The 16,798-nt window shown below is 39.2% G+C and overlaps 1 protein-coding gene across 1 annotated transcript in view; it reads right to left on the minus strand.

Annotated features, from left to right (window-relative positions):
• Positions 1-16,798, minus strand: part of KCNQ5 (potassium voltage-gated channel subfamily Q member 5) — a 300,644-nt gene that overhangs the window by 33,928 nt on the left and 249,918 nt on the right. The window contains exons 4-8 of the mRNA XM_067294111.1: positions 14,335-14,510; positions 13,787-13,912; positions 5,866-5,976; positions 3,973-4,068; positions 32-126 (exon numbers count right to left, since the gene is read on the minus strand). Coding sequence (XP_067150212.1) covers positions 32-126; positions 3,973-4,068; positions 5,866-5,976; positions 13,787-13,912; positions 14,335-14,510 — 604 coding nt within the window. The remainder of the gene's footprint in view (positions 1-31; positions 127-3,972; positions 4,069-5,865; positions 5,977-13,786; positions 13,913-14,334; positions 14,511-16,798) is intronic.

Raw genomic sequence — 16,798 nt, forward strand, 5'->3', positions numbered from 1 at the left:
GAACAGCACCAGCTGCCATATTTGTACCTACTTTGTAGGGCTGCAGGTATGCAAGGCCTTCAAATGAGGCTTCCAGGTAGCAATGGAAACCGATTTCTCATCAGCCGCATAACTACGCCATACACACTACGTGCAGGATATATGATAAAAAAAGAAAAACAAGGCAAGAGGGAGCAGGGGATGAAACAAAAAATTGAAAAGCAGATTAGTAACCAATACAAGTCATGGCTTTCTTTTATCATTCATAGCACTGATACATGCCTGAGGGGAGGAAGAATACTTTCATAATATCGCCAGGTGGCTGTCAGGTTTGTTCGGCTGGCATCTGTAGAATAAAACCGCCAAGTAGCCTGGTATGGGAAACAATAGAAAAGCACAAAGGAACCAAGAACATGAAGTGACAATGCCACCGCACTGATCATGGAGAGAGCCGATTTTGCTCAGAGTGGGATGTGATCTATCACATTGACTAAGTAAATATTGCTACCAGTAAAAACCTAGCAAGACTTCTGAGAATCATAACATGGTAAAGTAAGAGTTACTAGCTTTGTGGAAGTACTAAAAGATATTCAGCCCATAAAGGTGCTCAATAAGCAAAGCAGTGATTTATTTGTGAAAATCCCATAGGGGAAACCCTCACACACTTGCAGTCTGAAGTAAAGAAAGTGTCATAATACATTTTGTAAACAATACTAAAAACCAGACAAAAAGCATTTAGAAGAAAAGTGAAGTATTCTCTGAGGTTTGAAACATTCTGAATGTTTAAAACTACGAAATAAATCATCTCAAAGGTGAGAGACCAAAGCAGAGCATTGAATTTAGATTTCACCATTTAGATTTATAACTGCATGTAGATAGTAAGACATATCCTCAGTTCAACAAACGGGTACAGTTTCCCTGATGTCAGCATCACTATATTAATATGTACTAGCTGAATATCTGCACTGACACCTTTTAAAGTTTCCTAGATTTCTTTCCTTTCTTCCTTCCTTCCCATAACACACTGTCCTGCTGTAGTGATGCTATATAGGCATAGACATTGGCAAGTATCAACCACAAACTTCAGCGGGGCAAAACCCAACAGATGTCAGGCAGTGATCTTGGTCAAGTATTTCTTGAAAGGTCTCTCCGGGCCCTTTGCTCTGATATTTGTGGTATCATCCCAGATGAAAGGATGGAAATTTTAGGCCTGATTCTCCATTTTTTCACTCCATCTAGTGATTTATATTTGTATGAAGAGAAAAAAAAGTCCAGTTCTCATTTAGCAATGTTAACATCAAATAGATATATGCAAAAATTACAGCATGGAAAAGCCAGAGTAGTCTCAGTATTGTCCCCATTCTATACTAATCCTAATCCCAATGTATTTTAAAAATTTAGACTCCTTGAACTGACAATAGGTTTAAAAACTGTTCAGTTGCAAGCAGGCACATTCTGTTGCTGCTGTTGAACTTGCAATAAAATGAAGAAATATCACATGTATTACCATGTTATGCAGGATGTTTCAGGCTAGAATGACGAGTTAAGTCAGTTAGTCTGGCTTCCTGTATACTGCCAACTATTACATTTCACCCAAATATTCTTCTATTGAGCCTAACACCTCAGAAATACCTGTAGAAATACATCTAGTCTTCAGCAGCAGACAAAGAATGTGCCACTTACTTTGTAAGCTGTTCCACTGGTTAATTATTCTCACTGTGTATTATTTTTAATATGAAACAGTTTGGTTTTGGCTTACAGCCAGAGATATTTTTTATGTTTCCATCTGCTACATTAAGTAGTCCTGCAGTTTCCAGCACTTTCTCTCTGGACTTTTATGTTCAAATAATATTCACACTAAATATTTCTTATGACCTAAACAAACTGAGGAAAGTATGTCTGTATTATGCAGTTCAGTATTCTACAGTGATACCTTAGCTACCTTTAAGCTAGATTTAGGCTCTGGCAAACAGCTGATCTATGGCAACATGGAGTTAACATGGAGTAATTCTACAGAGTAAATGATCAGAAAATAGGTATTATCCTGATAAACTTCAATGTACTAATTTCTATGGTACCTTCTTACCAATATCCACAGTAGCCCCTTTAGAAAAACTTGGGCACTGATACAGATTGTTATGATACGCAGTTCAGACCCCTCCTGCATTTCTGAACATGAAGTATTTTCTCCAGTCCTGGGCTCATTTTTTCCAATTGTTTTCTTGCTTTCTCCAATTACCCAGCCTCATTTACAAAGTGTGGATGCTGAGTTAATATGTAGCATTTCTGTACCAACATCATCATTTATCAGCCACCTTCTACTTACTGCACTTCTGGTTCTTTACCTAAGGACTGTAATAAGACTTGTTAGAGTAACATGCTGGGGACTTTTATGAAGCTCTTGATCCTTCCCCCCTTACTCCTTCTCCTCTGTCCTTCTCACCTTTGGCCAAATCCTTTCCAGAGTCACTAATACTAGGATATAGCCTTGTACTGATAGCCTGAATTCACTCTTCTTTGATCTACAGTTTTGTATTCGGTATACTAAGTCATTTGTTTGGAATCCTTCCAGCCTGATCCATCCAGACCACACTTGGATTCCCAAATCCCCACCTCATGTTCAACACTCTGCCAGGCCTTCTGCCATCAGCAAATATTTCCAGCAACAATTTCACATTAATTTCAAGATCACTAATGAATATGTTGAACAACCTTCACCTTTCACACTCCTGGGATCCCACCACGAATGTCTTCCGTTCATGATGATTCTTCCCACTAAGAGGCACTTTCAGAGATTAGTTGGTCAAGCTGCTACTCTTAACCTATTTAGGAGGTTGTCTTACAAATATTTCGGTTGGACTGTCATATGATAATAAAATGAGCTACTTATCAAAGCTTAAATCTGTTATATCTGATTCCTCTGTCCACTAAACTTTAATCTCATGAAAGAATTAGAGTATATGTGTCAGAAAAGATCTGTTTCATTAATTCTACGGTATAATAGATACAAAAGGAATTGATCTGTATTTATTAATTATTCTAATAAATATTAAATGTTTAATAATCACGAAAAGAAATACTGGAAACATTTATTAACTCCAAGAGTGCTTCAAAGACAGATTGGCATCTATCCTGAACTTATAATGGAACTCTAGTATATTCATGCTCGGCTACTTTATTTGGATTTATTTTTTCAGAATAAAAAAACCAGCATATGTGGCACATATAAAGCACTCTCTACCCCAAGAAAATAAATCAAGATGTTAGAAGATTATTTTCCTTATAAATTAACCATTAACTAGCTATTACCTAGTAAACTAACTATTAACTACTAAATTCAATTATCTAAATTCCCTTCTAAATTAACTATAACTGTAAGTTAAGGAAAATAAACGCTACAAAGCAGCTGTTTAAACTAGCAAATACCATGTCACTTTTACTTAATTTTTTTTTTCTAAAACATTGATCTGCACCATTCTGTCAATATTGTAGCTGAAACCATTTCAGACAGTTTCAGACATTTCGGAATTGCTAGAGCCTACATTTCTACCTTCTGATTTGAATGTTATTGAAAGCAATTCTCTGTACAGGACACTTCATTTTCACTAGATGTATCACTCACTGGAGCACTCTCAACACTCTAGTAGTGAAAAGTTATGTAACATAGGCAAGAGCGTTCTGCTGTCAGTCTGGTTGTCTAGGGATCAATTCTATATTTCCAAGTAATTTGCTAACTGCGGTGAGCAAGAAGGCATGCAGTTGACATCCTTTACTTGGTCTCTTGGGCATGGATAGGACTCATGAATCACACACAGAAATGCTGTATACAGAATTATAGAAACACATGGCAATTACTGAACAAAGTTATTTCATGAAACTATTCAATCCATCAAACATTATTTCCACAAAACTTTCCAACTTGAAATGATAAAACTTGCTCTCATATGTACTTTAAATCACCTGCTATTATCTTCTCATTGATTTCATATTTACCTGAATTAAACTGGCAGCCGGATTTCTTCTTTTCTCAAAGTGTTTCTGACGATGCTGTTCCTGCACTTTTAACGCAAATCCTGAGCCAAGGATGCCCTGCAATACAATACACCATTTTATCGTTATGTAGGTAGCTTTTTCAACCCACGCCCATCATCAATTGCAAAGGCTTCGTGAAGATGATGTTTGATATGATTACTTCAGAAAACACATTTATTACAGTACAGGGCTTAATGGGAGGGCCAGTTCATAGCCAGACAGGAGACTCCCCATGGAAGCAAGCCCATCTGTGGTGCTACAGCTGGCAGCTCATCCTAACCATCGCTTGGATTTGTGCTACACCATGTTGGTGCTCAGTCTTTTGCTTTTGCTTTTAGAAAAGTTAGAATATGCCTTGCTTAACAGGTTAAGACCATTTCCTCTCACTTCCCTCTAAATAATCACCCTTGTTCATTCTACAGGGTATGAAAAAAAGCTGACAATGAAACCTCTCCCCTTTTGGCTTTTTTTTAACCATTGAATACCTCAGATAAATTGGACTCCTGCTGAACAGACCCAAAGGCTGAGAATGTTTCCCTCCATAGCTTGCAAGGAGTGTAATACTTCTACTGGACATGTCTGCATTATAAGCAAGTATACTTTCACTTGATTCTTAATCAGGATAAAGTAATATTAGAAATTCACAAAAGATTTACACATATCTCTTTTTAATAAACTGATTCAACACAGAAGTGTGTGTTAGGAAAATGAATACCTGTATATAGATATGACATGAGGAATAAAAGTTCTGACGTCTCTAATATGCAAAGTTATTTGTTTTTCACATGTTCAATAGATTTACTCCCTAGTAGAACTGCTAAAACTACCTTTCCTGTTAGTGGTGACTAGGTAACAAAGAGAATTAATTACAGTAGCTGCCATTAAATGTCAAGATTCACAAACAGGTAATGTATTATAATTATAATACATTGTGATATGTCAGAGATACTAAAATACTCTCTGTACTTAAAGTAAGAAATGAATGTAGCAATCTAGATGATTCAGTACTGTTGGCAAATGCTGACTTTTAATGTTGGTTTGTCTATATGGTTAAAAACAAATGTATTATTGTAACACACATATTTTATAATGATCTATAGATAATGAATCTCAGTATTAAAATACTGATTTTCCACATGTATTGTGCTGGATGTAATACAACAAAATAGAAATGTCACTTCTGATTTCATGCTTATTCAATACTCACTTAAAAAAGAAAGGAAATTCAGTCTTTCACAGTTGGATACTACACTCACAAAAATGAAATGTTATTTCTGGAGCTTAGTCATCAGATGATTCCCATTTGCATTAAAGTCTCTTTAATATTAATAAAAGTATTAAAAATAAACTGTCATGTCTATTTATTATCATTCACAGAAAGCAATAATTGCATTTTTGCATTCAATTGTGCTAAATTTTGCTTGATTTAATGCTTTCTGCTGCTGTAAATTGGTAGCCTGAACATGGTCATACTAGGCAACCTGTTAGAAATATTCCACTTTTTTCAGCAGAATCTAATTCAGAAAAACATATCAGCTGAATTATTTCAAAATTCTAAAAGGAAAGCAGTGATATATGAGCCACAATTCATAAGAAAAGATAGGAATTTCATCCTTATACAGTGGTATGCTATCTAATTTAGGATTATTTCCCAGTTTTGTTCTTGCCAGACTCACAAAATGTCAGGCAATGACAGCAACAGCTAGAGCTCTTTCATTTGGACTTCACCAATGTTGTCACAGAGAAAAGAGCATTAAACGGTTGCTCTTTGTGCGGACAGCTTTTTGTATCGCAACAGCAGTAGGAGCTACTAAAGTTTCTATTAGATTTTACAGATTTTGTAAGGATACTCACAGCAGGTAGCGCAAAGAAAGAAATGCCAAGGAGAGCAAATCCTGCAGAAAGCAACCTTCCAAGCCAAGTAAGAGGAGTTTTGTCTCCATAGCCAATGGTTGTCAAGGTGATCTAAAACCAAATGAACATCATGAATTACTGAAGTCCGTGATTGTTAGATTAGCTGGAGATAAAATACATTGCAAGAAACACCATTTCCACTAAGTAATCATTCACCACAACACATGAAATATACAAAATTGTTTCTAAAAGAAAAAAATACATCAATATATTGATATGAATACGTTTTTCTATGAAGACTCAATACTGTCTGTGACTAAATAAAACTGAGATAAATAATAAATATGAGATAAATACCCAAATAAGCAATCAATAAATTTTAGAAAATAATAAAACAGAAGGTCTGGGATCTCAAAGTCTAGGCAAATGAATGGAAACGAAGTGAATCAGGCAGAAAAAATGTCCTTTTCAGTACCTATAAAGGTGTTCCACCTATTTTCAGCAAAAACATGTAACAAACTGTAGGTATTTGCACAACTACACAAATACGAAATTTTACAAAGATCATACTGCAAAAATATAATAGGGCTAAAAGGAAGTTGAAGTTGACAGACAAGACAAAGTCAAAGGAACTGCAAGAAGAAGCTGCATTTTCTATAAACACATTGTAACAGTTTGATCCTCTTCTGAAACACAAAAAGACCCTAATCAAAAGCTGGAGGGAACCTTAAGAAGTTCCTGGTCCCTTCCCCTTCCTTCTGACAAGGTCAGATACACCTATACCACTACTGTCATGAAGATTCAAAGAATACTACACAGCACCAGACAGGACCTCAGGCTGTTGGACGATATTAGCTCAGATGTGTGTGAGGAAGGGTCAAAAAGAAACAGGGGGGCACCTGTAAGCCCTCCATCGCTCCTTCGTATGTGGAGAGTGTAACCAAAGGCATACAGCATATAGATTTTTCAAAAACTGTACAGCACCACTGTGGTACAGCAACATTATAGATTATGGCAGAATTCAGTATGTGTGGGAGGGCTCTCCAGAAAAGAGACCTGTTATTATCAACAATTCATTGAACACAGGCCACACGGAAGTGCTGCATGTAATCCGAATGCCACTGGGATTACATTGTTTGGTTGCTGTTATTGAGTTTATCAAAGGCAAAACAAGCCAAACAATTATGGCTTCATGTTTGCATGTGGCTGGGGGTCTTCACCAACCCAAGGAAATGTCCTTCAGACAAGTTCTGCACCTCCTGGCCTGAAAAGTGTGGTAGTCCCAAACTCTGGGACTGGTCCAGCAGAAGAAATTCACTTCTCTGTACCTCCCTCTTGGGGAGTTCAAATCCTCACGCCTCATGCAAGCAGCACGAGCACAGACACTGAGCTGTGGATTTCTGAAGTCCGGCTGGAACGCCAAATGGCACATGCCCAGACGCAAGCACACAATATTAAAGGACAAAGACAGACAACAATAGGCCAAATGCCAAGGATTCCAGGGCCTGTTATTCATGCAGAACTTGGGCAAAGAGAATTATTTTACATAATGCACCAAATGTGGGCAAGTTCAGGCTCAGCAAATATTCTGGCAGAAATGAATTCTTCAGAAAAATGCCTTCTAGAGACAATACTTTGTTTCCAGCTTCCTCAAAGTTCATTCCTAGGAAAGATGGCCAAAGCAATTCTATTTAATGCAGGGGTCACCACAGGACAAAAGAATCAAAGTCTTCTGGAGGTAATTAGATTTCAACCATTTAGGGCTTTGTAGATAGTAAACAGTGCCTTTAATTGCTCGCATTGTTGGGAACAAACTGCGGGTGGAATTTATCCTGAGAAAACCATAGTGACTAAAAGAGAATCAGCTGAATTAAGGCTGTAGCTTCAATTTCAAGTGGCTGACAAGTCTCAAGTTTAGCAATGTTAGCCTGGAGGCATCACAGCTCTCACCTGTAATAAAGGCCATTTTTGGTGGCTCCAAGGCACCCAAGCCAACTAGCCTCCAGTTGCCACATCAGCTGTCACTCTCTCTCCTTGCTCCTCTCTGCTTCCCTGCCCTACCTCCTTTTCCTGGATTTTGCAGGATCCTTCAGGGAGCCAGCGTAACCCAGTAAAGTGGTGAGAATTATCCATGTTTTTGTGTGGTTCGTTTCTGCCATCTTAGTGAGTTGAATGGGTTCACGGAGGTGTCTAACAAGCACCAGAGCCTACACAAGGTAGTCAGAGCAAACGCATTGCTGAGACTGGGTAGTAAGGAAGGGAGATGGGAATGCATCTCCCTTTTTTTTTTGGCAGAGGTGAGCTTGTGCAACCACATTCTCGGCCTGGCAAAAGGGTTTGGTTTGGTTTTCTTTTGTTTTCTGAACAGGGTATTCCCAGCTCTTCTCATTATAGGGCAAGTGCAGAACAGTTTTAAGCTATTAAGACCCAGAGAGTAATGAAGTATTTGAATAAATGAATCCCTGAATAAAAGTTCCTCAAAACTCATTTCCAGGCCAATCATTGTGAAGCAGTTTGAAGCTCTGGAATGAGCCCAGTTCCTTGGCTTCCATCCAGCTCCCTATCTCTGCCAGACGCTGCAAAGTACAGTACAACCTGCTTGGGTTGACAAGAAGGAAACAGAACTAAGTGTCGTCTGCATATTAATGATATTGCCACCTACCAATCTTCCAAAGAAATCACAGATAAACTTGAGCCTTTGGGATCTGACATCTGAGATCAATCCAGAAACAAGAGCCACACAGGCTATATCTTTGGAATCTCTCCACAAAAATAGTAAGACCATATTAAAGCCTTTTTTTCCCATTCTTTTCAGGTCCTGAAGACTTGATAGTATCAGTCTATGATTAAGAATATCAGTGGGTCCCTGCTCACTTTGAGCTATTTTATCCAAGCAGACCAAGATAGTCTTCATGTAGGCATACAGCCGTCAGCACTGTGCCATATCATCTTACTCAACACTAGACAAACAGATTTGATTTTCCTGTTATATTTCTCTGGTCCACAACTAAGAAAGCATTTTCCCACTCAACTTCAAGGTCTGGTTCAGGAATAAACCTCAGCATCTTTGTTAGGGCTGCAGGCAAATGACTAAGCCACTGACTAGGCCTTGACTGGCATAACCCTGGGGTTAAGCTAACTGGGTGTGGAAAACTACTGGACATGAGACCATGGCAACCTGAGAAATTGCCAGACATGACAGGTAATGTGAGAAGCTGACAAAAGTTACAGATAGCATTATGAGGGATGGCTGGATCTCACAGGTGGTTAAGGGAGAAATGGCCAAAGTTCAAAGATAATTGGAGGAGAATATTGGGGACCTTTTGGGGAGTACAATCTTGCAAGGCCAACAGCACCTAGGCAACTGCATCAGTAATACCATGTAAGGCCAAGTATCAGAAATATGAAATCTGGGTATGGATGTAGCAAAACTGGGACAAACAGGGAAAAAGTAACTTGGGGCAGGTTGATTATCTGGAAGGAGACTGCGGTGGGGAAAAGGAAGGTAGTGAAAAGGAGGATATAGAAATGGGAAAAGGGATAATAAACTGTGCAAATCATGTCTTTCTGGGGATACCTGCTGGGCAGCCATGTCTCTGATCATTGCAGCCTAAATCAGGACAATAAAACAAACCTGTTGTTCTGACCACACCACGCCAGTGAAGCCTGCTTCTGTGGCCGGGGTGACTGGGGGTGGCAGGGTGCTTTCCCTGGCTAACCAGAGAAACACCCCAACGCATGGATCAAGCATCTCGTAGCTCTGTGTCAGTGTCTGCTGCAGGCCTGACAGCACTGGTATCTACCCATCACATCTTCACAAGTTCCCTAGGCTAGGCTGGCAACAGAACACCTCGACAAGTTGAAAGCAACTGTTGGAATTTCTTTGCCTAGGATTCATCTGCCTAACTTGAAGCATTTAAATGCTTAGGTTTTAGCCTGACCCGGTCATCCAGACTTGCACAAGGGAGAAGGAGATTCCTCCAGCAGGTAACATCCTGTCCTAAAACCTAGCACTTCACCCTGGCTAGTCTCAAAACAGATTTCGAGTGCCATCTGAGATGCCCTCAGGCATCTCAGTAGGGACCAGTGGCAGGAGATACGCAGCTCTCCAGTTGGTTGGAAGTCCAACTGATCTTCCATGGTGCTGTATGCCTGTGCTTGAGCAACTGAATCACACTGCTAACTCCTACATAACTAAATGGGTTAGAGGACTCCTGTCTTCCATATCAGATGCAAAATGCTCCATTTGGGTTGTTTCTGTAAATGAGTTGTCTGGACAAATCAGCCAAGAAAGGCAGTGTCACCTAGCTAGACTCAAAAATCACAAAGGCAGAACTGTTATTCTATTATATCTCATTGCTAGAGCTAATAAATATGCTAATAAGTGAGATAATACAATGAGTGAGATTATATAACCTAATTGCCTCCAATCAGATGAGATAGGACCCAGGATACTCCAATACTTTTTTCTGATGTAGTTGAATGTTCTGTTAGCAGTACTTACCTTTTGAATCTTTACCTGACATTAATTAACTGAAAATATTAAGTTTGCTCCTAGTATCATCACATTACATGGGAAATATATCATCGGTATTAACTCATTTGAGCTAGTAATTGTAGCAATATTAATCATGGTAAGTTGTTTTGTTCACTTACAGGTCACTGTGGAATGCCACAGCCATTCTTTATCCAGTTGTAACTGCTGGAAACTGCTAGAAAATGGTGACATATTAAGAAAAATCCTATCAAATGTGTCAGACAGACAGGAATCTAAACTACATTTTCAGGTAGAACTAATTAACATACAAACTAAATGTTGCTATAGGCACGCTCAGTCCTAGCTAATCTAACAGGTCTCAAAAAATCATGCATAGCTTGGTTATGAAATGCTTAAGTCTTTGAATGGACTTTTTGTTCACATATAGTTTTCTTACTTTATTCTATTAAATGAATTTAGCTTCCCTATCTAAATAAATTCTGAACTTGAACTCTTCATATAACACTTTAAGCTGTGTTGAGCAGCACTGGGGAACTCCAGCCATCAGAATATACCCAATAGTAACATTAACATGATGTTGAAATTGCAAGTTGCACAGTACAATGTGCAATTGCAAATACAGTGCTGTATTCATATGCAGATTAGTATACCATATCCTGCCTTTAGTTTCAGTGTAAAACTATGGGCTTCAAAAACAGAGTCAGTGAAATGACCATAGCAAGATATGGCTCTCAAATAATCTGAATTAATGAATGGGTTAAATACTGCATGCTGGGTCTGGTCTTACAAGGGGGGCATAAGTGTTTGTAAAAGCATGAAATTTAAGATGGCTATTTATGACCGACTTCAATGCATTGTTTTTTCCACAGAAATTTCACATAATTCAGTCTGAGATTTGGTAGACACTCTGTGATTTAAGTTAGAGCAACTTTTGCAAATAAACAAATCAATGAGACGAAGTATTGATTTCCCCTAGAATGCCATACAATCTGACCTTTTCAAAATCTGTATGTGGGTTACTCTGGCAGTAAAAACAACCATGACTAAGAAGCACGTTAAGCATTTCCCACATACTGTTTTACATATTATACAAAAAAATACTATTATTAAAATGGCAAAGATAACAGGTAAGGAAGAACACTGATTTTCAGTGACTTTGTGCACTTAAGCACATTAAGAATTTAAATGTATTCATGTCACACACTGGGGAAAAGAAGAAAAAATATAAAAAATGTATGATACAGATTATTTTCAGGTTTTTGATTATAATTTGTTGTTTTTCCTGTTGATGTTAAGAAAAGATTCCTATTTTCTCAGTTTGCACAACTTATCTGACCTATGAGTCATACATTTTCACTTCAAAATATACAAAATATTTTAAGCACCATTTTATACAGTGATTATTTCTTAGCAGGGTTTTTCTTTAAAAAACAGCAGTCAGCAGGGAGTGGAGAAACAAATTATCAAACAAAGATCTCGTTCCTATGGCTAGATCTGCTCAGGGAGCAGGACTTGGCTCTGACACGAGCCTGAATCGAGGTCTGAATTTCCTGAGACTTTGCCACTCCTCGCGCGTACGTGTCCCCTCACTGCTGCCGGCTGCCAGGGGGGCCCGATCCCATGCTTAGCCCAAACTCCCCATCTTTACAGTGCTCTGCGGGGACAAAAGGGTGTTTCCTGGGGAACAGAGAGGCTGAAAACACGCGTCCTCAGGCTGCCTGAGCCAGTGCCCTGTCCACGGGGTCCCAAGCCACCAGCTGCGCAACGACGGCTGCTTTAGGCTGACGAAAGCTTTAGGCCAAACCTGGACCTCCGCTTTTTCAGGGAAGTGAAACTCCTCCTGGATGAGCCAAATTCTACTATCAGTTAGGGATAGAGAAACCACAGAATAAATTGCAGTGGTGTAACTGAGGGCAAAACCTGCTCTGATGGCTTAAGTCAATATGAATCTCACAAGCATTTGGATTGCAGGATAAGTACATGTATTTTATTAGAGGTCTGCCTTGATGCTCTAAAGAAACAAGCTTCAGCAAAAATATTTCTGTATTTTTCTAGATGTGCAAGTAAGAGCTACTTGGCCTAGCTTTTCTAAGCTCCCACTGATAACTCAAAAACACACTCTCAAGGGAAGATGAGTCACAAATTATTAACCCTTAAGTGAACAAATTTCAAATAAACAAACAAGTTCTAATAGTAGGAAATGACCTTCACCTTTGCCCAAAATATAAACAAAACACATTAAAAGTATTTCTTAAGGATTCAAAGCATTTTGAGAAATGCTTTTGCACAGTATCTCTTCACATGGTCTGAATCTGCAAATACTACTAAGTCCAGCTGAAGTCTTGTCAGCAGAGGTCTGAGGTGAGAAAGCTTCATTTCTCATGACGACGGGTGGCAAAAGCTGGTTTGGCTCTTGCACTTGTCCCAGGAAAACTAATGAGTGCTCTAGGTTATGTCAGCATTAATGATCTCATGGGCATCATTTCACTCCCCAGACATTGTCAGAGCTCATGGTGTTTGTTATACTGCATCAGAGGTGGAAAAAATGCAGTTTTATGCCACCTCGCAACAGGCTTTGTTGTGGCAGATTTCCCAAGCTGCCTAAGTGACTCCCACATAGTGCAGCATGGGACAAGGGTCTAGCTCACTATAGGGCATTTTTATTTCCATGAAAACAAAAAACCTATATATTATGACATAAAAAAAATCAAACACTCGCACCTAGTTCCTCATTGTTCATTTAAAGCCTAGTTTATTTCAACATGTAAGCATTCATATAATCCTCCTTCTTTCAAAAAAACCAGTCAGGCATGTGCTTAGATCCCACAGACTTCGACAAAGTAAATGCAATTGATTTGAAAGTTAATCATGAGCTTAAATAGTCAACTAAATTAGGGCTTAACACCTGTAAAAGTGGTCAGAGAACACTGCTGAACCAGAATGGGAGTATTTATTCTTGTTTTTTGTGCTCAAGGTACAGGGGAGGGAGAACCAACATCACCCTGAGGGTATAGTCTGATGATACATTTTCTTTCACTGCAAAGCTGATTTAAGAATTTTCTGTTCCTCTTTCTTTCCTGATGCTTGTTCCTCCTCCTGCACTGCAGCTTACAGCCCTCTCACTTGGATCAAGGCAACTCTTTGTGGGATCATATTATAAACTGTATTATTAAAAGGATCTGGGTCGAAACCAAAATGTTTTCTTTTCATGGAAGTTCAGTGATCTGGTCTGCAGCAGAAACTCATAAACAGCTACTCTGCATGATGGGTAAAAATGAAATATGGATGTGCAAAAGAATAGCTGGAGGAGATAACTTCTCAGACCAGTTTTCTGCCAGAGAAAACAATTCGCTGAACAGTGGATGAAATGCAAAGCATTGTAGCATATTGGTTAACCAGTGCGTATTGTTTTTCTATACTTACTGTGCCCCACCAGAGAGCATCTGCATACGTAGAGAACTGGTTGTTTGCATCTTTTTCCACCAGATAAACCAGGAAAGATGAAAAGATGAGTACTAAAAATCCTATGTACCAGGCTGTGATTAATTCCTAGAGAAAAGAAATCAGAGATCAATATCCATTTAAAAGACTAAACAGAATGCCATTTCAAGGAAGATGCACTTAAAAGGTCTATATATTCTGAGCAGTTAAAAGTCAAATGCTTCCCTGAAGCTGATGAAAATTTTCTCTAAAAATGGACCAAATCTACTCCTATAGCTTGACACTCTAGCAATTCCACCAATGTCTATATAATTACAGCAGCATATCAAGCCCAACATTTTCAACATATTCTAAAAACTGTTAGTGTTTAACATGGCCTGACATATCTGTGTTAATGCCTATTATAATGGATGTTACTGCAGGAAATTTTAGGTATTCTACTCAAAACTGCTAAATATTTGTTTCCTTGGACTCATGTTGAATCTCGTGAAGAAGTCAACCAGACAAACCCAGCAGCTAGGATTACATACCTTGCTATGTGCATAAACTACTGAACCTAATAATTTCCAAGTGCCTCCTCTTCGGTCCATGCGCACCATACGAAGGATCTGTAGGAAACGAAGACTTCTCAGTGCTGATGTTGCAAAAATGTTACCCTGAGTTTTTGCAGAAACAACTGCTATTGAAGCGATGAGAACAATGATGTCTGAAAAAAATATATTACAGAAAACATTAATGTCCTTGCACCAATCAGTAACACATATATGTACATGAGCTGAATGAAGGGATGAAGAAGAGACTCCTCCTGCAGCGGGCAGGAATCCTAGGCACTGGGAATCCTGGTTGAGTTAGGAGTCAGGACTGGTGTTTAAAACTGCCTTGGGAGCCTCCAGGGTGGGAACCAAGGGTAGTAATTTTAAAAAGATATGGATAAGAGGAGCAATATTGAAGGATCTGTCATGCCTCATCTAGAAACTTTGAAGTCTTATGTATCAAACTGTACAAATCAGTAGATGGACTAGAATGTTTCCCCTTCACATTTTTTCTCATAGCATCTTTCCTATGAAAAGGAAAAAAAAAAAGAAAGAAAAGAAAGGTAAGAAAAAACAAAGCTGCCTCAGTGACCAGAGTCCTGTAAAAGAATTTGGACTTACAAACACACATATTAATTTCCTACAAGAACAAACGCTATGTGGTTCAGGCATGTAGTAATGAGTTTCTGGACACAACTCCTTTTAGGTACCATTTCCTGGAAAGGAAAAATATAGTGCTGGATACTCAGATGCATTCTTCTCGCTGGCAGCCTGGAAAGTTTTCTCCAGTCCAGCAAGTGTTAGGATTTATTTCTTCAGGCCATAGCTTCAAACTGTGAGCCTGAGTGTTCTGCATGAACTAATCAGCCAACTGCCCTCTAAGTCAGACCAGCATTTAATGGGAGACGAAAAGAAGAAAGAGTGATGGCCCATGAACACTGTGAGAAGGCATAATAATCTTTCATGATGACTGGGGCAGACATACTGGTATACAGAAAGTGGAAAAGGACAGAAAAAGCTCCTCATCACCTCATCACTAATTTCCTGACCTTCTTTCAAACCCTAGAGAGCCTTTATAAGAAATACGTGGTTTAATTCTTAGGATTTTGGTTTTTTTTTAATGTTTATATGCAAGTATATTCTAAACCCACATTTGCCAGTGGAGAACTTCGTGAAAGCAAGTTCATGCTGATGTGAGTTTTGCTACTTTTGTGAAGGGTATAAATGCTCATTTTGCTCCAAGAGAAGTTCCTGAAAATGAGGACTGCCCCAGTAAGTGAATAGGCCCACACAAGTGAGCAGTGAGAGAGACCTGTTGTACCTACAAGCAGGACACTGTTTCCCTAGTATGTTCCAAAACAGTAGGAAATAGCCTTGTTTCATTCTGCTTAGCCACCCAAGTAAGCTGAGGTCCAAATATCCATGCTTGCAAACATCATGGCTTTCTCTGAACTCACCTATGGACAACTTCGCCCTCTAACTATATTATTAAGGGTGCAAATAACCTGTACTTCAAAGAGTGTCATGTTAACCTGTGGAAATCCTTGTCACAAAATGCTAAAAGTCTCCATGGGTTTAAAACCAACTGGACAAACTCATGAAAGAAAATTTAATTCAGGATTAATTAATACAAAGATGCCATTTCTGGCTCAGGGAGTCCCCAAGTAAGAGATCATTGGCAGCCGAGAGAATATTGTGGAGAAATACAGCTGTGTGCTTGTCCTGTTGTTACAGTCTTCCCTAACTCTTCATTATTGGCTAGTGTCACTGTCAGACACAGTATATTAGGCTAGATTGACCTTCCATCTGTTTTATACTCTGACATTTTAAAATGCCTTTGGCTACTACATAGATGGCTCAGAGTTGGCTACGATATAGTTGGCTACTATAAAGCTAGATTTGCTTCTAGACGTAAAGTGACCAGTGCCTTGCAGCTCCCACAGCCATGGGTCCACGGAGGTGGAACAGAAGAAATCCCCCTCCAACAGAGGAGGCAGAACGCTTATTGGGGTCTGTGTAGGAATTCAGAAATAACCTAATCAATCAGGAGAAGTTAAAGATGTCACAAATTCCAGTGGAGATCAGAAAAAGACATGGGGTGGGATTCAGCTCCATATTAAGACATTTAAACTTAGGCATCCACACGTGAACCAGGTGTCTAAACTCCCTGTGCAGCACAAGGAGGTCAAGTCAAGTCAACCAAATGTAGTGCAGCTACCCCTCAGGAAGACTCCTGCTGGCTGCTCAGCTGGCTTGCTCTCTAGGCCTGATATAGAAAATGGCTTGATTCAGTTGCCTGAATTTGTACAGTGCCATTTGAGATGGCCTAAGGCATCTGAGACATCCACTAGGGCTGGCAGATACGCTAACAGACGTGGGGGCCTGTGCCCTTCAGGAGAAGTAGCTGAAGAGCAGGGCATATCATGTAACCGCGGGCACCTCTGTTTACTCAGCTGCACTA

This window comes from Apteryx mantelli, chromosome 3 (assembly GCF_036417845.1).
Source record: "Apteryx mantelli isolate bAptMan1 chromosome 3, bAptMan1.hap1, whole genome shotgun sequence".
Taxonomy (NCBI): domain Eukaryota; kingdom Metazoa; phylum Chordata; class Aves; order Apterygiformes; family Apterygidae; genus Apteryx; species Apteryx mantelli.